At 42.6% G+C, this 22468-nt stretch overlaps 1 protein-coding gene across 1 annotated transcript in view; it reads left to right on the top strand.

Moving 5' to 3' along the window:
* The window catches only part of HADHA (hydroxyacyl-CoA dehydrogenase trifunctional multienzyme complex subunit alpha), a 49632-nt gene that overhangs the window by 22790 nt on the left and 4374 nt on the right, over positions 1 to 22468 (top strand). The window contains exons 8-14 of the mRNA XM_007088927.3: positions 4227 to 4349; positions 4836 to 4954; positions 7185 to 7241; positions 9366 to 9475; positions 14391 to 14525; positions 16784 to 16955; positions 19283 to 19369. Of these exons, the coding sequence (XP_007088989.1) occupies positions 4227 to 4349; positions 4836 to 4954; positions 7185 to 7241; positions 9366 to 9475; positions 14391 to 14525; positions 16784 to 16955; positions 19283 to 19369 (803 nt within the window). The remainder of the gene's footprint in view (positions 1 to 4226; positions 4350 to 4835; positions 4955 to 7184; positions 7242 to 9365; positions 9476 to 14390; positions 14526 to 16783; positions 16956 to 19282; positions 19370 to 22468) is intronic.

The following is a 22468-nucleotide window of genomic DNA, read 5'->3' on the forward strand; positions in this document are numbered from 1 at the left end:
GTGGTGAAAATTTCACATCTCCCAGTGCACGTGTTCCAGCTGAAGTCAAACAAGGCAACATTTTGCGTTCTTATTTCAGCTCTTAGAGCCAACAAGTATCCTTTTCATGTTCTGTTTAGTGCCATGCTCTTCTCTCTGTGTGTGTGTGTGTGTGTGTGTGCTTTTCGGTTGTGATTTTGCTATTTAAAATGGTGAGAGCTAGGAGTGGAAAAGTACTGACTCAAGAGTAGAAGTATCTTTAAGGTTTCTCTTTCTTCCCCCAATAAAGAGGCCTCATCAGAGGCACCTGAAGACGACCCTGATTGGAGGTCCCAAACAGACAGAAATGAGGCACTTGGGCAAAAAATGCAAATATATGGAAGAGCAGAGCCTGCAAGAGGTACCTGAGTTACTGACTGCAAGTCCCATGAAAGTCTGTGATGCATTGGCCGTGCCCCAAGTCTATTGTGGGAAGGACAGCTTTCCCAGTGAGGCCTGCTGGGTAAAAGCCTTTCTAATTGCCTGTGGTTGGGCCTGAAAAATCACACTTAACGGTTTTTGGCCAGGGGCTGGATGCCTCGATTTCTACAAATAGTCATGTGGCCATAGCAGGGGTTTATAACTACCTATTTCTGCTTCCCGTTCCATATTCCTTTTGCCCCCAGGAAGTACCTCAGTTGGTCATGGTTCTTTGCCTAGTAGGGTGACTTTCATTCCTAGAAGGTCTGGGCCACTAGCAGTACTGTGTGAATTGAGTTGTTGTAGTTTTCCATTAACTAATTACAGGTCCTTGTAGCACTAAGAGACCCCCGAAGAGATCTGTCACAGTCAAGCCATACTCTTCCTTACTCCCATTGTGCAGTAGCAGCCCGCACCCCCTTGGTGGCCAGGGTTCGTCGTCCTGGAAAGGGACTGCAGCAGTGCACTTTCAGATGGCGCCTGCATATCACACAGAGCTGTGGACAAACCGGGCCTGAGTTTTCTCTTCCCCGGTCATCTATCTGGTCATAAGAAACTCCCTGTGATGAGGCCCTAGGGGCAGACCGGGACAGAGAATGAGTAGGGATGTTTTGGCCACCTTTTCATACAACTTGTGCCTTTAGGGTCTCCTCAAGCCCATTTTCCCATATACCACTTCCATTCGGTAATGGAGTACTGTTGCACACACGGAACTTTATGGTTTAGTGGGCCAGACAGCATCCGTTTCGTGATGGGCAGCTCAGGTCACGTGGTGATTTGCTGGCCCATGGTTAAGCTTTGAGTCTTTACTTAGGCCCACTAACAAGCCAAAAGCTGTCAGTAGGACAGTAGTTATTCACAGAGAATGGTAGGGCTTTGCTCCAAATTCCTAAGTGTCTGTACTCCAAACAGCATCTCTATCTAGCACTGACACTTCATGCCCCATCAGATCTGAATCATATGGTCCAAATAGTTTTTCTTCCTAGGCCCCGCTCAAAACTAGCAGCCTCTGAGTTACTCAGTAAAGGAGCTAGAGTAGCACACCCGAATGAAATGTTGCCTCTAAAATCCAAAAACGCCAGGAGGCGTTGTGCCTTGTTTTATGTGGTAGGATGGGCCGGGTGTGACGATGTATCCTTCACCTTGGGAGGGATGTCACCATGCCCCACACCACCGGACCCTTAGAAATTTCACTTAGTTGGATATGTCTAGAGTAGTTGGTACTTCCTGTTCACCAGATTCATTTAGGATAATACCATCAATATAATGAACAGCATGATATCTTGTGGAAGGGAAGGGCAATAAACATTTAAAAAACAAAACAGTTATCTTTTAAAGAGATTAAAAGTGAGAAAGGAGTCTTTCATATCTACCCACATATTTAGCATTTTTGGTGCTCTTTCTTCTTTGTGTAGCTCCACGTTCCCATTTGGTTTGATATTATTCCAACATGAAGAGCTTCACTTGACATACTCTGTAGAGTAGGTCTGCTGACAATTCTCACCTCTTGGTTTGTTTGACTGAGTCTTTGTTTCAACTTCATTTTTCAAAGATATTCTTTTTTTTTTTTTTTTAATGTTTATTTTTGAAAGAGTGAAAGTGGCAGAGTGCAAGTGGGGAAATGGCAGAGAGGGAGAGGGAGACACAGAATCCGAAGCAGACTCCAGGCCCTGAGCTGTCAGCACAGAGCCCCAGGCGGGGCTCAAACTCGTGAACCATGAGATCATGACCTGAGCCAAAGTCGGATGCTTAACTGACCTGAGCCACCCAGGTGCCCCCAAAAATATTCTTGATGGCTATAGAATTCCAAGTTTCTAGTATTTTTCTTTTAGTACTTTATAGATGTCAATGTTATGATGTGGCTTGCATAATTTCTAATAGAAAGTCTGTTGTTTTTATCTTTGTTCTTCTGTATCTAGTGTGTCTCTCTCCCCGCCTCACCCCCCGCAGCTGCTCTCAGATTTTCCCTTTATTACTGGTCTTATTTATTTATGATGTGCCTTGCTTTGTTATTGTTGCTTTGTTTGTTAATGTTTGTTAGGCATGGGACTTATTGAGTTTCTCGGATAGTGGGCTTCTAGTTTTCATTAAATTGGAAAATTTTGGCTATTTCTTCCAATTTTTCCTATCTCCCCCCACCCTTTTTCTGTGGTTCCAATTTCACATATGTTAGATTACTTGATATTGTCCTAAAATGAAGCAGTTTTTCTTTTTCAGTGTATATATTTTCTATATATAGAAATAGAATATATAGAAATAGAATAAAACATATATTCTATATAGAGAATATATATAGAATACTTGCCATGTATTCAAGTTTCCTGATTATAATCTATTAATCCACTCCTGTGTATTTTTCATTTCAGGTGTTGGGTTTTTTCATATCTAGAAGTAATACTTGACTCACTTTTATGTATTCAATTTCTCTTCATACATCTCTGTTTTCCTCTACCTTCTTGAACATATGGCATGAATTTACAATAGCCTTTCTAACATTGTGTCTGTTAATTCTGTCTTCATTTATGCATCTGTTTCTATCAGTCAATTTGCGTCTTGTCTTTAGGCCATTTTTTTCATGCTTCTTTTCATGCCTTTATAAAAAGAAGCCTCAGGTAGTTTCGTTTCATGCATGTGGAGAACAGTATTCGGCCAAAGTTTCGAGGGCCCCTCTGTAGATCTCTGGAGCTCTCTTTTCGTGGAGCAGCTACTCTCGATATTCTCCTTCACAAATTCCGGTTGCGTTGGCCTCTCTACAAGCTCGTTGTGACTTTCGTGGGCCTTGTGCACATTTGCCATTCAGAAGTGTGGGGCTTAGTTCTTTCTCTTCCTCCTTCACATACTTTTAAAATAGTACAAATGTCTTAAGGGAGAGATTGCTTGTGTATTTGTTTCAGCCTCCTCCACTCTCAGGATTTTATTTCCTAAATACTGCAAGATTGCACAAGATTGCCGTTTCAACTGCAGCTACCCCCTCCTTCCAGGCTTTTGACTGAGAGCCTGATAGATGTCTGTTTTTACAGCTCTGTAGAAAGAGCCTTTGAATTTTTGGGGCCTAGCTCTTTAGTCTCTTGCTTCAAGCAAGTTCAATATTGGGCAGAAGCCTGAAGTGGAAAATGAGTTACATATTTTTAGCATGCCCCTTTCTGTATAGAAGTGTACTTTGTGTACTAAATTTTATGATAACTCAAATTTCTCTCTAGTTTTTTGACACAGCTCTTCCAGCTTCCTATACCACCTTAGAATTCCACAAATGTTCCCTGAGGAAGACTAGCTTTGCATTTGGCTTCTTCTAGTTTCTGCTCTTTTGTGCATGACCACCAAAAACTGATCATTTCGCTTGCCCACAGGAGCATCCTTCTGCTTGAGCCAAGTCTGATCTTCAGCCGACACCCAAAAGTATAACATACCCTCAGAAAAGAAAATGTCCAGCAATCATCAGTTCACCTCAGACAGGCTTATCTCTCTCTGGAATTTTAGTTCATATGGTCCTCATTGCTTCCACCACTCTCTAGTTTCTTTTCAAATGTGATTTTACGATTTATTTATTCTTGTCCAGTTTTGCAGCAAGAATACAGGCCTAATGAGACCTTCTTCGTCTGACTCAGAATTGTTGGAAGCCAGACTGAAAGGGCTTAAGACCTTGTTTTCTATCTAGAGGACATTGTTGCACCATTGCTCAGGTGTTGTTTGTTTGTTTGTCTGTTTTTGAGTCCATAGTTCAGGACTCTGACTTGGAAAGCTGTGCTGAAAGTGATTTACATTCCAATCTATTGTGTTCATTTTTACAGGACCAGGACTAAAACCTTCAGAGGAACGGACAATTGAATATCTAGAAGAAGTTGCAGTTACTTTTGCCAAAGAACTATCTGATAAGAAAATCTCTCTAAAGAGAGACAAAGGATTAGTAGAAAGTGAGTGTCTTTATTAAAGAACAGAGACAAAGGTTCTTTCCAGGGAGTTTAATTTTATTTGCTGTAAATTTGAAATGAGAAAGAGGTAATAAATGCATTATTTATTCCAAGCATAGAGGCATCCTTAAGGAGTGTAACAATAACTCTGCTCTAGGGTTCTGAACCTTACACTGGTTGGTTAAAACTGTTTTTTTAAACTTTTTATTTTGGAAAATTTTAAGCATTAATACGAGAGTGGAATAATAGTATAATAGTGTAATAAATACCCGTGCACCCAACACCCAGCTTTAGCATTTATCAGCTAATTAAACCATGTGTATAGAAGTGCTTAGGTTGCAAGTTGGATTTTTTATATCAGAGTAAAGAGAAGTTCTTTCAGATAGCTGCAGTTATTGCATTTTTATGGAGTTTACAGAACAAACTAACAAGGAAGGCTAGGCTTTTTCCATGAAGCGTCTAAAAGCATTTTTTTTTTTTTTTTAACAGAATTGACATCATATGCCATGAGCATTCCATTTGTCAGGCAACAGATTTATAAAAAGGTGGAAGAAAAAGTACGAAAACAGACCAAAGGCCTTTATCCTGCACCTCTGAAAATAATCGATGTGAGTCTTCACCCCATATTCCCACATTTCTCATATTTCCTCCCTTTGAATAGAGCAGTATCCTTTATTGCCATTCTGAATCATGTGTGCCAGTACTAAAGTTCTTAATTCTGCTAGTGCAGTACTCACTAAAAATGAAGGAGGAGCATAGCAAGCTATGTGAGGCCTCATAAACTGACATATTTGGTAATAAGTAATGCCAGGCATAATGCATTTAAAACTAACTACCGGTTATAAACCAGGAAAGGAACCTATATTATATCAGTATAACAAGGCCAGTAAAAGATTGGGCATTAATTAAGAGGTAGTCAAAATTGATGGCCTCAGTCTAAACCATTGTCAGTACCTAAAATATTTCATTGACTTCTCCTTTGCCATTATTATAAAAAAGATGTAGTGATACAGAAAAGTTCTGAAAAAGATCAAGGAGGGGGTGCCTGGGTGGCTCAGTCAGTTAAGCCTCCTATTCTTGATTTCAGCTCAAGTCATGATCTCTTGGTTCGTGGTTTTGAGCCCTACGTCAGGCTCTGTGCTGGCAGTGCAGAGCCTGCTTGGGATTCTCTCTCTCTCCCTCTCTCTGCCCCTCCCCTGCACTCACTCACGCATTCTCTCTCTTCCCCCCACAAAGTAAATACACTTTAAAAAGAAAAGGTCAAGGAGGATAATTAAAATGATCACAGGGTTAAGAACTTCTGTCTAAAACTCTTCAGTCTTCAATCCAGAAAGTCGAAGATTAAGAGAACATATAATCAAAGACTTCAAATATGGAGAATAAATCAGTCAACAGATATGTTTTGAGGAAAAGACACCAAAATGTGTAAAATATGACACGTAATTCCCTTCCCCCATTCATCTCCCAGCCTGGGCTGGGGAGATTAGACATGTGTATGTGGTAAGGCAGGTAACTGGAGTACAAGAGGCATTAGATGCCAGCATGGGATCACTGTCAGATAATGGGGAAAGAGGAAGATTGTTAAATGCACAGAGGAGGGAACAATCACTATGAACCAGAGAGATTAGGAAGAGCCTCATAGAATTTCACCTGAGCCCTGAAAAATGTATAGAGAGTAAGCGAAGAGAAAGTAGTACCTGGTAGGATGGGCATTTTGAGCAAAGTCACAGAGGCCAGAAAGCATGAGGCTCTACAGGGAACATTTCATGAGGTCGTTTTTGTAGGAGAATAGTGAAATGTCTGCCAAAAGGCAGAATGAGCCTAGATTTTAGAAGATTGACAGGTGATGAATTTGGAAATTTGACTTTTGTTCTGGATAGATCATAGAGATCATGGTAGTAGCAAGTAAAAACAGGTTAGAAGGAGAGACAAAGTAGACACCTGAAGTCGGAAGCCATCTCGGTAACTCAGACTTGATGTTAGAGTGAGACCCCAAGGTCGAATAGTAAAAATACGAAGGTAGTAACAGAATTGCCAAAGAGAAGAGATCGTGAGTTAAATTTTAGAAGTGTTGAGTTTAGATGTTTCAGGAAACTCAAGCAACAGGAGTGTACACAAGTCAATTAAGAATGTAGGTTTATTTATCTGTTTGTTTTTAATCAATTTGTCTTTCCCATAAATTGTGGTGAGTGATTACAGGGTCACTTCTTTGTCGTTTATACTTGCCATTGTACTTGAGATAGTACTTCCCCCAAAAGTTAAGTTGAATCTATAGAGTTCATGAGCCACATGATAAACTAGATGATGTGCCTAGGGAAGAATGCACAGAGGGAGAAAAGGGCTCAGGGGGGACCTCTGGGGACGTGCCTGTGTTAGGAAAGCAGGGGACAGTCTGGAAGAGCAATTTAAGCAGGAGGGAAGGGAATTAAGAAGAAAAGGGAAATCTTTTCTTGGACTTGGGTAGCGCTCCGAATCCAAGAAATGGACAGAGCTGATGACAGCTCTTTCTCTCTCTGTGTGTGTCTCTCTCTGACAAGATAACAGGATCTAGAGGTGGATAAGGAGGTAGAGTTTGAGCCGTGGAAACTCTGTCTCCCTTTCCTACTCTGACTTTTATTTATTCCCTTCTGTTTCGTTTCCTTGGATTTTATGCAAGGACTTGGAGATGGACAATAAAGTCAGTCTTAAGCAGCTGCTCAGTCCTCCTGGCTTTCTTACTCCAATTCCAGACTTTTGACTTACTGTTTGAATACTAACAAACTAGCAGTTCTATTCAGCATTATTGGACATCTTGCCTGCCCATCGCAACAATGAACAGGTGCTTTATGTATTTTTTAGGCAGTAAAGACTGGAATTGAGCAAGGGAATGATGCTGGCTATGTCTCTGAATCTCAGGTAAAGTTATTTCCTTTCAACTTTTTATTACTAGATACAGGAAAGCCAAGATCTAAAACTCTGTATAAAGCTGAAAAAAGAAAAAGTGCCCAAAGCCTACCCCAAATTTTTTTCTTCCAGTGATTATCACTGCTTAGGATTGATTAATTTCAATGAGTGAGTAGATATTAAAGAACACCTTGGTGGTCCCAGCTGTTCGAACTTCCTTTCAGTAATGAGGGTTTAACTAGGGAGAGCAGGGCCAGAGTTCTAATCCTTTCAAAATGAATCACTTAGATATTTTTGTTCTGAGTTGAGCTGGTTTTGTTGTGATAAAATGAATACATTGATAGAAAATTGTGTTTCTTACTTGTTAGGGCCTTGAGGTAAGACTTTGAAGGCCAGCCTCTCTTGGTGAATTAGAAAATGGAAGGAACTGTCACATACCCACTAAAAGAAGACAGAGGGGCATATGAACCAGCCTTACCTCTTCCCACTTTTCCAACAAGTTGGTGACATTGCAGATTTAAGTGGTGTGGGTTGTTTTTTAAGTTTTAAGCAGTCCTTGAAGAATGGATTGCTCTCTGATAATAAGACAAAAGGTATCTGAAGAGCTTGGGACTAGTTCAAGAGAAAACATGTATTGTACTGGGTCGCTTATTACAGTCCACTCTGATTTAGACTTTTGTCTCTGATCCAGGTACATGTATGCATATATACAGAAAAATTGAAGCATAGGTTTCACAGATCAATTGTTGGCCTCACCACGTACGTTGTATGCAGTATGTCCTATCTGTCCTACTTACCACAGCCCACTAAATTTGTGACAACTGATGGATCTCTACCTGCACTTTGAATATCACTGGTTTATTGAATAGACTCCACATTATTAGGGGCACCTGGGTGGCTCAGTCGGTTAGGCATCCGATTTCAGCTCAGGTCATGATCTCACCGTCCGTGAGTTCAAACCCCACATCGGGCTCTGTGCTATCAGTTCAGAGCCCGGAGCGTGCTTCAGATTCTGTGTCTCCCTCTCTCTCTGCCCTTCCCCCACTCATGCTCTGTCTCTATCAAAAAATGAATAAACGTTAAAAAAAATTTTTTGTAATTAAAAAAAAATTAGTAGAACATTGTTTTATGTTCTATTGTTTCATGTTATATTAGGACATGAGAACAACTTTATTATGGGGATTCCTCCTTTGAAATGCTATCTGTAACCATACCAGTTAATTCTAGTAATATTGATGATGATGATAGCTGACATTGAGACCCTAGTCACTTTACTAGCATTCTTTTTTTTTTTTTTTTTTTTTTTTTTTAATTTTTTTTAATGCTTATTCATTTTAGAGACAGAGAGAGACAGAGCATGAATGGGGGAAGGTCAGAGAGAGAGGGAGACACAGGATCTGAAACAGGCTCCAGGCTCTGAGCTGTCAGCACAGAGCCCGATGCGGGGCTCGAACTCACGGACCGCAAGATCACGACCTGAGCCGAAGTCGGTCACCCAACCGACTGAGCCACCCAGGCGCCCCACTTTACTAGCATTCTCATTGAATTCCAGCGATACTGTAAAATAAGTGTTGTTTTTCCCGTTTAAGGATAAAGAAAGCTTCACATCTGGGAAATGGCAGGGTCAGGATTCAAACCCGGTTCTGTAAAACCCAGACTCTAAGTCTCATGCTGAGATTTGCCCTCCATAAGTATTAGGGCACTTTTCAAAGTGGCAGGTGTCACGTGGGGTGGACCAGAGTTGGGAGTCCTACCGCCTGGGTGTGAGTTCGATTTCTGTCACTCTAGGTGGTGTGGTCTTAAGCGTAATTTGTCCGGGCCTCCTCTTTCCAGCCTTTAAAATGAGAAGGTTGGTTGAGATGACTGTGCGGGTCTGTTTGGGCCCTGACACTCCAGTTCCATGAAAAAGGTTGGTTACTGCCACCTCTGGTGTACATAGTCTGAGAGCTCCGATGTATCCGTAGCGTTTTCAAAACAGTTGTCGGAAAGTGCTGCAGGTGAGAAGGCCCCACCGCACCCCAGAGCACCCAGGGCTTCACCTGTGTTACCTCTGCTCTGCAGACAAACCTGACCGAAGGAACCCCCGTCACTGAGACTGTGAAGTTCCACCTCTTCTTGTTCTCCTTTACTTTTCAGAAATTTGGAGAGCTTGCAATGACCAAAGAATCAAAGGCCTTGGTGGGACTTTATCATGGTCAGGTCCTGTGTAAGAAGAATAAATTTGGAACTCCACAGAAGGACGTGAAGTAAGTTAAATGCCACCCAGGGCGCCTTTGTGGGTTTCTCTCTCTACAGAGCTAGATTAATACCTTCGGTCTTCCCTACGCCTCCTCTGTCCTGAGCACATTAGATCCCTTTTCCTACTAAGAACTTTTTGACTTTCAAAGTGCTGCCTGGGCTGAGTTTTCTCCAGGCGCCCCCCCCCCCCCCGCCCCCCCACAAAAGGGCTCCTATAGAGGCTTTCTTGTCTCACTATTGATGTCCCCTGGAAGTCTGGTTTACATCCCCTGTTCCCAAACCAAACACACTCTGCACTGTTTAATGGTCTTGTCTCTCCCAGTGACTTGAGATACCATCTCTGGGAACTCATACTTTCTCATTAAAAAAAATAAAGCCTCGTTCAGATATTAAAGGCTTTTCCTTCCTCTAGCTTACAGCCTAAACATTAAAGATTCTACTTGCCTGTTTCATGTCTATTCTTTTAAGCAAGCCTTTCAATGCTATACTGCCCAATAGCTCTTCAGCATTTTAAATTTAATAATGCTCCGGGGTGCCTGGGTGGCTCAGTTGGTTAAGTATCCGACTTCGGCGCAGGTCACGATCTCACAGTTTGTGGATTTGAGCCCGGCATTGGGTTCTGTGCTGACGGGTCAGAGCCCAGAGCCTGTTTCAGATTCTGTGTCTCCCTCTCTCTCTCTGCCCCTTCCCTGCTTGCTCTCTGCCTCTCTGTCTCTCTCTCTCTTTCAAAAATAAATAAACATTTAAAAAACAAAATTTAATAATGCTCCTAAACTCACCTTCTAGCTCAGTGGTTTCCATCCTGGGCATTGTTGCCCCCCCCCTTCCCCCCGCAGCATCATTTGAAGATGTCTGGAAACATTTTTGGTTGTCACAGCTGCTACTGGCATCTAATGAGCCAGAGGTCAGGGATGCTACTAAACACCCTACAGTGCATGAAACAGGCCTCTAGTCTGGGGCGCCTGGATGACTCAGTCGGTAAGTGTCCAACTTTGGCTCAGGTCATGATCTCATGGTTTGTGAGTTCGAGCCCCGTGTCAGGCTCTGGGCTGACAGCTCAGAGCCTGGAACCTGCTTCAGATTCTGTGTCTCCCTTTCTCTCTCTCTCTGCCCCTCCCCTGCTCATGTTCTGTCTCTCTCAAAAATAAACATTAAAAAAATAAAAAATAAACGGGTACCTAGGTGGTTCAGTTGGTTAAGCGTCTGACTTCGGCTCAGGTCATGGTCTTGTGGTCAGTGAGTTCAAACCCCGTGTCGGGCTCTGTGCTGCCAGTTCAGAGCCTGGAGCCTGCTTCAGATTCTGTGTCTCCTCTCTCTGCTCCACCCCTGCTCAACGCTCTGTCTCTCTCTGTCTCTCAAAAATGAATAAATCTTAAAAAAAAAATGTTTTAATAAAAAAAAAGAAAGAAACCTAATGAGCCACTCCAAACTCATATATGAGTATGATTCATATATGCAGGTCCCTGTCTGCATATACTTTTTACTGTCATATGTAGATAGCATATACCATCTGGAAAGGTGTTGTTATACCAAATACACAAAAAAGACAGACAACATCCACATGAATCTCCTATAAGAAGAAATAAAAAAATGAGAATCAAAATACAAAAAACAACCATAATACAGAAGAAAACTGTAACACAACACTTCCAAACTTGAATTAAATATCCTTAAATAAGTATTTGCAGATAAGAAAAAATCACCTTGGCTCAGAAATGCAAAAACTTAGGGACGCCTGGATAGCTTAGTAGGTTAAGCGTCTGACTTCGGCTCAGGTCACGATCTCACAGTTCGTAAGTTCGAGCCCCGCATCAAACTCTGTGCTGACAGCTCAGAGCCTGGAACCTGCTTCAGATTCTTTGTCTCCCTCTCTCTCTGCCCCTTCCCCTGCTCATGCTCTGTCTCTCTCTGTCTCAAAAACAAACATTAAAACAAAAAATTTTTTAAGACATTCAAAAACTTAGAACTAAATGGGCAGAAAAATAGGATGATATAAGAGTTGATCTAACTTGGGAAATCAATTGAGGAAAAAGGTAACATCGTCTTAGAAATGAGGATTTAATTGGGAATTCATTATAGGGTACTCAGAGCAGAATAGGTTGAACAGAATTGAATAAAGAACCGCGAAGAACTGAAGAAAGGGGATCCTTTTTCCTGCTTTCCCAGTTGTAACACCTCTGCTTCCTCCACTTCTGTCTCTCTGGGCTCTTCCCCCTCACCTTGGATAATGACTTGAGTTCCTTATCTGTTTTCTTTTTTTATAAATTAATTTCTTTATGCAGAGAATGCATTCTTATTCTCTTTAAGAAAACTGTTTTAGGGGCGCCTGGGTGGCTCAGTCGGTTAAGCGTCCGACTTCAGCTCAGGTCACGATCTCGTGGTCCATGAGTTCGAGCCCCGCGTCGGGCTCTGGGCTGATGGCTCAGAGCCTGGAGCCTGCTTCTGATTCTGTGTCTCCCTCTCTCTCTGCCCCTCCCCCGTTCATGCTCTGTCTCTCTCTGTCTCAAAAATAAATAAATGTTTTAAATGAGATTAAATATTAACTGATACTGTTTTGTGTTTATGGTTTGAATGTTGTAATATAAAAGGGACCCTTTGGTATAAAGCCTGTAACTTGCTCTTTTTATTCAGTGGTATGACTTGGAGACTATGTATATTGGTACATATCAATTAACTCCTTCCTCTTAATCTTTTACTGCTGGATTGATGGCTGTTTCCAATTTTTCATTATTACAAACATTGCACAACTGTTCATCACAGCCTGTCATTGTGTACATAAGTGCATTTCACTAGAGTACAGAATGAGATGTAGAATCATTGGGTCATAGAGTATGTGATTTTTAGCTGTAAGAAATTTGCCCTCCAAAGTAGGGCAAAGCACACTTCCATCAGCCATGCAGTGAAAAAAGCAGTTTTTGTACCTCTTCACTGATGCTTTTAAACTTTTTGCTAATCTGGTAGGGGAAGAATATCCCATTTTAATTTGCATTTCCCAGGGAAGTTGAGCATCTTTATTGGCAGTTTGAGTTTTTTTCTTTAGTGAATTGCTTTATATAAGCCCTTGCCCATTTTACTGGGTTGTCCATTTTGTTTTGTTTTTTGTGTTTTTTTTAAGTATATTTATTTTGAGAGGGGGCTGGAGAGAGAGAATCCCAAGCAGGCTCCATGCTGTCAATGCGGAGCCCAATGCAGGGCTCAAACCCACAAACCATGAGATCATGACCTGAGCCAAAATCAAGAGTCATGCTTAACTGAGACACTCGGGCATCCCGTCCTTTTTTGTTGTTTTTTAAGTAATCTCCATGGCCAACTTGGGGCTCAAACTCATGACCGTGAAATCAAAAGTCACACACTCCACTGAGTAAGGCAGCCAGGTACCCCTGAGTTGTCTTTTTTTAATTGATAATATGCATGTTCTTTATTTCCCAAGTTGTAATTCTTTGCTGCTATATGTTGCAGATTTCCTCCTATCCTATGTTTATCTTAATTTTGTGCGGTCATTTGTCTAACAGAAATTTTTAGTTTTCACACAATAAATGTATCAATCTTTTCAGTCCCTGTTTTTTGTTTTTTGTGTCTTTTTTGAGAGAGAGAGAGACAGACAGACAGACAGACAGACTGAGCATGAGTGGGGAGGGGAAGAGAGAGAAGGAAAATCCCAAGCGGGCTCTGCGCTGTCAGCACAGAGCCCCTGCAGGGCTCGATCATGAAATGTGAGATCATGACCTGAGCTGAAATCAGGAGTCAGATGTTTAACCAAGTGAGCCACCCAGGCGCCCCTCAGTCTGTTCTTTATATGTATGTCTCTATCCTGTTTTCTCATTGTTCTCCAGTTTCTTAACATTAACCATGTAAGTGTGTTACTACAAAGTTACATTTGAAAGTTGCTTCCAGGACTTGAAATTAGGTTTCCTTTTTTGGGTCATAAATATGATTTCTGAACATTATAATCAGAATTGTTAGGAATGAAACTTTAACCTGTATTACAACTCTAATTTATGTCTACAGAGTGCTGTAAATTTAGGCTTCTTTTTTGAAGGAAATCGTTCTGGAAAAAATTTTTTATTTGCTCTGGGAGTATGGCACATTGCTCCGGAACTATGGAAAACTAAAAAGAGGGGCGCCTGGGTGGCTCAGTCAGTTAAGCATCTGTCTTCGGTTCAGGTCATGATCTCACAGTTTGTGAGTTGGAGCCCCGCGTCGGGCTCTGTGCTGACAGTTCAGAGCCTGGAGCCTGCTTTGGATTCTGTGTTTCGCTCTCTCTCTACCCCTCCCCTGCTCATGCTCTGTCTCTCTCTGTCTCAAAAATAAATAAAACATTTTTAAAAATTTAAAAAGAGTAATCAGGTATGATCTCTGGCCCATGAAATGCTTAGAATGTAATTGAGAGGACAAAAATAATGTGGATATATGGAGGTATTGGGGGATAGCGAGGTTAGGTCTAGAAGCAAAGAAGCCATCCAGGAGAATTTGATCTAATCCATGTAAGGAGTAAAATTGGCACAAATTTCAGGAGAAATGAAAACTTACTGGAAAATGGTAAAATCACTAACAAGTTAAGTGGAAGAAGTGGTATGTCTTTGGACATATCACTGCAAATTGGCTTTTGTTTGGAAAACAGAAATACTCATGTTGACTTCAGAATAAACCAGGTTGTTTTGTTCTCAGTGATCTTAAGGTATGATTGAAGATCAGTATAGTTCTGTCTTCTCGTGTAGGCCAACTCTTGTAGACCTAATGGATTTTTGCATTTAACTCCGAAAATCAGTCACTTATTAAAGGCATATTTTTATAGATAAAAATTGTTTAAAATACCTTATCGTTGTGCCCACTTTAGTTGGTGTACTGGATTATAACTTGGACAGTCTCCCACTTTTACTGAAGCGATAAGTTCACCAAAAGTCATTTATGCTTTCCTTCTAGGCACCTAGCCATTCTTGGTGCAGGGCTGATGGGGGCCGGCATCGCCCAGGTGTCTGTGGATAAGGGCATAAAGACCATCCTTAAAGATGCTACACTAGCCGGGCTGGACCGAGGACAGCAACAAGTGTTCAAAGGGTGAGCCAGCTCTCTGCCTCTGTCAGCAGAATGCTGTTTGTTTTTTGCCATTACAGGTTCCTTTTTCCTGAACGTGGTGAGTACTGGATGCTCAGTAGTTAAGCTGTTTCCTTTGATTTTTAGAAACCGTGATTCCTTTCCCTTCATATTGTTGTACATATTATAAACCATGAACATCACTGGAATCTGTAATGTCTGAATGCAGAAGAGAAAACTATCAGATATTTTTAAATGCCATTTATTTTATGCTTTGGTATCAAGACTAGAAATCCTCGTGTTTGTGAATTTTGATAGTTTCCATTTCACTGCTGTATTGTCATGGAACATTGAAACAGCATGACTCTGTGGAAGAAGAGGATGTGAGGAAATGTGTCATAACTGCAAATTGAAGGTTGGGGCTGGGATCAAAACTCGTGTACCTTATATTTCTTGGCTGCGTTACTGTGGAAAAGCAGGTAACAGATTTGGTTCCACAATGTCTGAGTCTTTACAGAATGTGTCTCCATCTTACCTTTGAATTAATAAAAGGTGAATATTATTCTCCCTCCTGCCCACATACTCCTCCTCCTCCCCCCCTGGTCCCCACTCCCTGTTTTGCAGAGGGGGAAAAGCAGAGCAGCAGCTTGGCCAAACTAGGAACTGGTTTCAGCTCAGTTCTCCACTCCAGTGTAATGAATAAGCTTGCTGCACTTGGACTGCCCTACACGTGACTTGTAGTTGAATGAGCTTTTTTCTTCAATGCGTTATGTAGCTTAATCATGTTTGACCTCTTTTCTGCAGAGACTCTTCTGCTGCTACTACTGTGCTACCCAAGACATGGCAGGTTTAATTGTTTTGGCAGATTATTGTAAGATAGCAAGGAGTTGGAGTAAACGATTCTGAGCCCCCCCCCCCCCCAAAATTGGCATGTGCTAGCTAGATAACAGTGTTGCCCTGAGACTAGCATGTAAGCATCCCCAAACACCATCTCCTACGGTCACTGAAATGAGAAATTGCTGCTTGAGAACAGATGCCACTCTGTCTCTCTTAGAGTTAGGTGCCCCAGGTTTCCCTCTGTGCTTCAGAAATGTCAGCCTCTGGCAAGTGCCCCTCACCATACTGCTGACTGGGCATACATGTGTTTCCTAGCCTCTCTTGAAGACAGTTTCAAGATTAGGCATTAGAATTAGAGCAACTAATGATGTTTTGAACTCTGATGAGCATTTTGTTTGCTGACTGCTGACACGGTTGTCAGAAACCAAGAAATTTGATTGAATACTTGTTTGAACTTACCCTGTGGGTTCAATTTTTCTTTTGGTTAAGGAAATTAGTGAATGTGATTCAGCTCCATTCTTCATTCAGAGGAAAACTCTAGGTCAGTTATTCTGAAAGTGTGGTCAGATTAAAACCTAAGAGAGCCTGTTTTTCTTGGCAGTGAAAAGTAATCAGTTAAATGTCTAAATCGCAGAAATCCTTTTTAACTCCCTATGGGACATAAGAAACCTTGAGTTAATATTTTATGTAATCAATACAATGTGCTACCACATGCTAACTGGGAAGTGGATTTAAGAATAAAAGAAATAGGGGTGCCTGAGTGGCTTAGTCAGTTAAGCATCTGAGTCTCGATTTCAGCTCAGATCGTGATCTCACTGTGGGTTTGAGCCCTGCCTCAGTCTCCATGCTGACAGCACAGAGCCTGCTTTGGATTCTCTCCCTCTCTCTCTCTCTGCCCTTCTCCCCTGCTTATGCACTCTCTTCTTCTCTCAAAATAAATAAATAAACTTATAAATAAATAAGAAAGAATATAAGAAGTCATGCTTGGTCTCTTTTCCAGAAGGTTCTAATTATAGAATAACAAAATGATGCGTGATCAGGTAGAAGTCCATGTGGTCTAGGACACGTATGGGGTGTTCCCTCTGTTAGAGAGTTACTAGAGCTGCTCCTTTGTTTTGCCACTCTAGTGTTTGCGTTTACTCTTCTGGACAAATTTAACTGTTTCAGGAGTAATAGAGTTTATGTAAGTTCTGCATTTAGAGGCATCTTCTAGGAGAAAGAATGTGGATTTGGGGGCCAGCCTGTCTTTGGCCCCCTAGTACCTAGCCATTTGCCCACGAATCCCTTTGAGCCTGTTTGAGGAACTCTTCTTTCTCAAAATGGGAGTAAAAGAGCCGCCTCACAGTATTGGTTGAAAATACATAGTGTGCTGTCTGGCCCCTGGACGCTCAGTAGATGTTAAGTTTCCTATTCTTCCACTCTGACTAGGACTGTGTTTTTTCTAGATTGAATGATAAAGTGAAGAAGAAAGCTCTAACGTCATTTGAAAGGGACTCCATTTTCAGCAACTTGACCGGACAGCTCGATTACCAGGGTTTTGAAAAGGCCGACATGGTGATTGAAGCTGTTTTTGAGGATCTTAATGTTAAACACAGAGTGTTAAAGGAAGTAGAAGCGGTAAGTAAGAGGCCTGTTGTACCTGAATCCCAGTGAGTGGAGGACACGGGTGGTTTTTTGTTTTGTTTTTTAAACAGAAACTCATGGTTCCCTTTATAGGGCTGTTTCCAAACATCAGTTTTTATGTCAATTCGTGCACACTACGTAGTTACAAAAGTCAAATCTGAGTCCTAAGGGAGGAAAATCAAGTAGTTTATTAATCTAAGCACAGGGTTCATTAGCATTCCGTGGGAGTTCAGTCACCCAGACCTACAGATAACCTCATGGAGTATAGCCAGCTTTCTTGACATTTTTGGTTGGCTACAAGCCGTAACTATACTTCTTCAGGTCTAGTCCACAAAGGAAGTAGGGGAGAAATTTTTTCCCCTGGCAGGTTTCAGATGCTCACTTTGTGCAAATGCTGCTTTGGTTTTGACCCCAAATGCTCTACCTCCCATAAATAAAACAAGTGTTATAGTGGGTGGTATAAGAAAAGGCCCAGAGAAGAAATGACAATAATCCGGACACAAGATAGAACCGGGGTCTTGACCAGCCTATAGTTATATCAATAGAATGTGGGCTAATAAATTGTGCAAATGAAATGGCACAGACTTGGCAGTGCTCTAGGTGTCTTGAGTAGTGGCTGTACCCTCACGACGCCCTTCTGTGTGAGGACGGTCGCTGCTGTGTGATAGACTGAACCTAAGGGGGGTTTAGAAACTAAAGACAAGCAGCTCTTTTGGGGACAGCTTCCACTTTGAAGTCCATACGTTGCAAAATCTTCCCTTTTGACAAAGTGTGATGTCGATTAGCTGAGGGGAAAAGTTCGAAGAGCCGGGTAGATTTATGTTCCGTCTGTGCCGGGTGGCACGTCAGCTCACGTGTGTAGGTGGTGTTCCCACGGCTCCGGGGGCACCTGCCGAGGCAGTGGCAGGTAGACCCTCAGGACCGGCAAAAGCAGACACAGGCAACATGGAGAGAAGAGCGTCTGCCGGGTGACTGGGTGATGGTATTTGCTTCCGGAGTGTCTGGGTTTGGGAGTGCCGGCATGGAGAAAGGTTTGTTAGTTTTAGCGGCTGGGAAACTAGCGGCCAAGGAGAAGAGAGGGAGGAGGGATCAGATCAAGAGAAGTGCAGACTGTGAACGAGCCTGTACAGCGGTGCCTCTGGCTGCCGAGCGAACCAAAGCAGAAGCGGTGGGGGCTTCTCAGGGCCTGGCCTGGACGGTGGGGGCTTCTCAGGGCCTGGCCTGGAGCTCAGCGCCTCACTGCTGCTTTCCGTTGGTAAAAGCAAGTCACGAGACTCGAGGGAGGAAGCGGTCTCCACCTCTGGATGGGAGGAGAGACGCCGGAACGAGGAGGGGGGGAGTTGTTGCCAACCGCCTTTGGAGACACTGGTTTGCTCTTCATAGAGAGTTTCACCACCAGCATGGAACGCCTCACCGCCAAGACATGCCCCCGGAGAGTCCGTTAGCTCCTTGCACTTACGCTCTGCTGTCAACTCACTGCTGATTAACTGAGATCATGGGGGCCTCACCACAAGCTGACCGCTAAGCCAGGCTTCGTCCACCAGGGGCCTCTCTAGAGTTTTCCCTTTTTTCTTTTTAAAAAAATCTTAATGCAGTATTTTGCCGGGTTACAATATTTTAGACTCACCTTTCAGTGTGTTGAATGTGTCTTGAACCTGATTCCCATCTCTGATGTTAAAATTTTGCCTGTCCCAGTTTGCACAAATTTGACAGATGCGCTGTCCATGTTTTTATATAAGCAGCTGAATAAAAACATGAATAACTTGCGATCATGGACAGAATGATGACATAGTCTATATTAAAGACTATTCTCCAGGTTGATAAAGCTAATAGTTAATAGTATTCACGTGCCGTAGATTAATTACCGTGGTGCAACATTTTCTAATAACACCATAAAATGAGCTAGGCACGCACGGTATGGCTTGTTCTTATCAAAGTGAAGGGTGGGGGTATCATGAGCTTTCAGACTTGAGTGCAGATCCAGACAAGAAGAGGAATTGGCACCCATGCCAGATCTTGAAACGAATGAGATTTGATTCAAAGCCATCTTGTCAGTGTTTATCTGAGCTGTCTCATTTACCTAACTGCCGGGGTGTAGTCTCCAGGTTAGGATGCCGGGCCAGAGCTAGAAGGCAGCTGAATGGGAAAGAGAACAAGGCCGACACACTCCCCATCTCGGAAGCCCTGGGCAAATAGTATCCACTGTCTGAGTGGTTCTGGGGGAGAGCGGGGCTGGACCCAGGTGTCACCTTTAGCTTTGTTTGGACTGCAGTCATCTCTCAGGCCTACGTGACACGTTCTTAAATGCTTTTCCTTTGCAGGTGGTTCCGGATCACTGTGTCTTTGCCAGTAACACGTCTGCTCTCCCCATCCGTCAAATTGCCTCTGTCAGCAAAAGACCTGAGAAGGTAAATTCTGTACAGAGGGAAAACCCTGAAATGTTTTCCCACCACAGGCTCCCTGAGGAAGACTTAGAGCATGAGAAGGGACTGGTGTGGACTGTGAAGTAGAGGGGTGGTGGGCTCTCCCCAAAAACTGGGCACAGAGCAGCTCATCCCATGGCCACTGTGAGATGCTGGCGTAAGGGAAGCACAGTGAAAGTGTACTTTCACAGGTGATTTGCATCCCTAACGGCTCTGATTTTTTAGGTTCAGACTATAAAACCTACCTTCTTTGGGGCGCTTGGGTGGCTGAGTCAGTGAAGCATCCAACTCTTGATCTCAGCTCAGGTCACAATCTCATGGTTTGTGGGTTTGAGTCCCGCATTGGGCTCTGTGCTGACAGCACGAAGCCTACCTGGGATTCTCTGTCTCCCTCTCTCTCTCTGCCCCTACCCCGCTTACTCTCATTCAAAAATAAACATAAAAGAATAATGAAACCTACCTTTATTATAATAGGGGTTTTTTTTAACGTCTATTTATTTTGGGGGTGCCTGGGTGGCTCAGTCGGTTGGGTGTCTGACATTGGCTCAGGTCATGATCTCACAGTTGGTGAGTTCGAGCCCCACATCAGGCTCTGTGCTGACAGCTCAGAGCCTGGATTCTGCTTCGGATTCTATGTCTCCCTCTCCCTCTGCCCTTCCCCCATTCGCGGTCTGATTCTCTGTGTCTCTCAAAAATGAATAAACATTAAAAAAAATCTTTTTTTAAATAAGTAATGTCTATTTATTTTTGAGAGAGAGAGGGAGACAGAATCCCAAGCAGCCTCGAACTGTGAGATCACGACCTGAGCCAAATGTTTAACTGACTGAGCCACCCAGGTACCCTATAATAAGGTATTTAAAGATAGGCCCAAGGGGCACCTGGTTGGCTCAGTCTGTAGAGCTTGTGATGTGTGACTCATGATCTCGGGGTTGTGAATTTGAGCCCCATATTGGGTGTAGAGATCACTTAAATAATATCTTTAAAAATAAAAAAAAAAAAAACTTTTAAAAATAAAAATAGACCCCAAAATAAGAGGGGATACTCCAAAATCTCACATAAGCTACAGAGCAGACACCGGTGACTGAGACCTGTTTGGTTCCAACTTCATATCCAGGAATGGAAAATCAGGAGATGTGTTGAGATGTGTCCACGTGTGGGTTCACTCAGACCTCCCACCAGGACACGAAAGGGTAGAAGCACTTTCAGTGAGCATTTGGAATGATGCTTAGAGATTCATCTTTGGGCTTCTGTCTACCGGAGTAACACTAGGAAAGTGAAATCACCCAAGGAGAAATAAAACACCTCACCTCTCTGGAGGATAGCAATTAGCCTCAGCTAGCCAGAGTCAGCCAAAAGTAGGCAGGAAATATAAAGGACCTTTAAGCAGCTGGATTTGTTAACACAAAGTCCTTGTACTGAAAACACAAAAGTCTGTTTATTCCTATTCTAATAGTTTGCTAATGCAAGGTAATCTCATTTCCTAGCACACAGCAGATCGGAAGTGATGTAGGACCTGATAGAGGCAGGTTCAGGGATGGCAGGAGAAGGTCATAGGGAGAAGTGGCAGCTGATAGTGTGACACTGAGGGGAGACACAAAAACAGTATAAAGGTAGATGGACAGTCTGGCCATGTCCTATCACTCTGAGCACCTCTGCAACATTGAAAGTCCATAAAGGAGGGGCGCCCTGGTGGCTCAGTTGGTTGAATATCTGACTCCCGATTTTGGCTCAGGTCATGATCTCACAGTTCGTGAGTTCAAGCCCTCTGTCAGCACAGAGCCTGCTTGGGATTCTCTCTTCACCTCTCTCTTTGCCAATCCTCTGTTTGTGCTCTCTGTCTCTCTCAAAAATAAATAAGTAAACATTTTTAAAAAATAAATGAATAAAGTCCATAAAGGAGAATCTTCGATGCTAACTTCTCATCTTCCCAGTGGAGTGGAACAAGCATCATGCTTTGCAGTCCTGGCCTCCAGGTATCTTGGATAGCTTCTGCCACCTGCTTCTCCTTTGCTATATAAAATTAAGGTCAAAGGGGCATAGGTAGGGTCACCAGCCATCTGTTGGCTTTCCTGGGACATAGGACCTCCAGTGCTCCAACCAAGAAAGTCCCGGCAGTCTGGGACAAGTTGGTCACCTTTGGCACAACTTTCTTGAGTGATGTAAATACATTTTGCTTAGGGTAGTAATTACACGAGTGTATATGCAGTTGTTAAAACCCATCAATATGAATACTTTAAAGTCTGTACATTTCGTGTATAAATTATATGTCATACAGGCTAATTCCTTTTGCTCAGAAGTACTGAGTCTGAATAAGGACCTGCCTTTTTAAATGCTTTAGACATCAGTTAAAGAACAGTTGAGGGGTGAAAAGTAACTTTTGGATTGGTAAGTTTATGGAACATGTAAATGATGTGTGTATTACATAATGGAGGGTAGGCAGGCTTTGGAAACAGGCCAACTGTGATAGAATCCCACTGCCATTCACTAACTGACCCTGAGCTACCACTTTTAACCTCCTGATGTCTTTTTTCCTCATCTAGATAAGACTGGCTAGTTCACAGAGCGATGGGTTAAATGTAAGGAATAATGGCAAATGTATTAAAGAACAGTGCATAGCCAGCAATCAGTATTGCTGTTGTTATATTAGTTATATTATTAGATATTATTAGTTATATCTTACAATTAAGGTGAGGGTAGGGGGAGCAAAACTAAGTTCTATGGTGAAATTGTTCTCTCCCACAGCAGTTCAGTTTGGGAGGACCAATTGTTAGCTTAAGAAGGAGGTTCTCAACTTCAGCGTGAATCAGAATCACCTGGAAGACTTCTTTTTTTTTTCTTTTTTTTTTTTTTTTTTAATTTTTTTTTTTTTTCAACGTTTATTTATTTTTGGGACAGAGAGAGACAGAGCATGAACGGGGGAGGGACAGAGAGAGAGGGAGACACAGAATCGGAAACAGGCTCCAGGCTCTGAGCCATCAGCCCAGAGCCTGACGCGGGGCTCGAACTCACGGACCGTGAGATCGTGACCTGGCTGAAGTCGGACGCTTAACCGACTGCGCCACCCAGGCGCCCTCACCTGGAAGA

Source organism: Panthera tigris, chromosome A3 (assembly GCF_018350195.1).
Source record: "Panthera tigris isolate Pti1 chromosome A3, P.tigris_Pti1_mat1.1, whole genome shotgun sequence".
In the NCBI taxonomy this organism is placed as follows: Eukaryota; Metazoa; Chordata; class Mammalia; order Carnivora; family Felidae; genus Panthera; species Panthera tigris.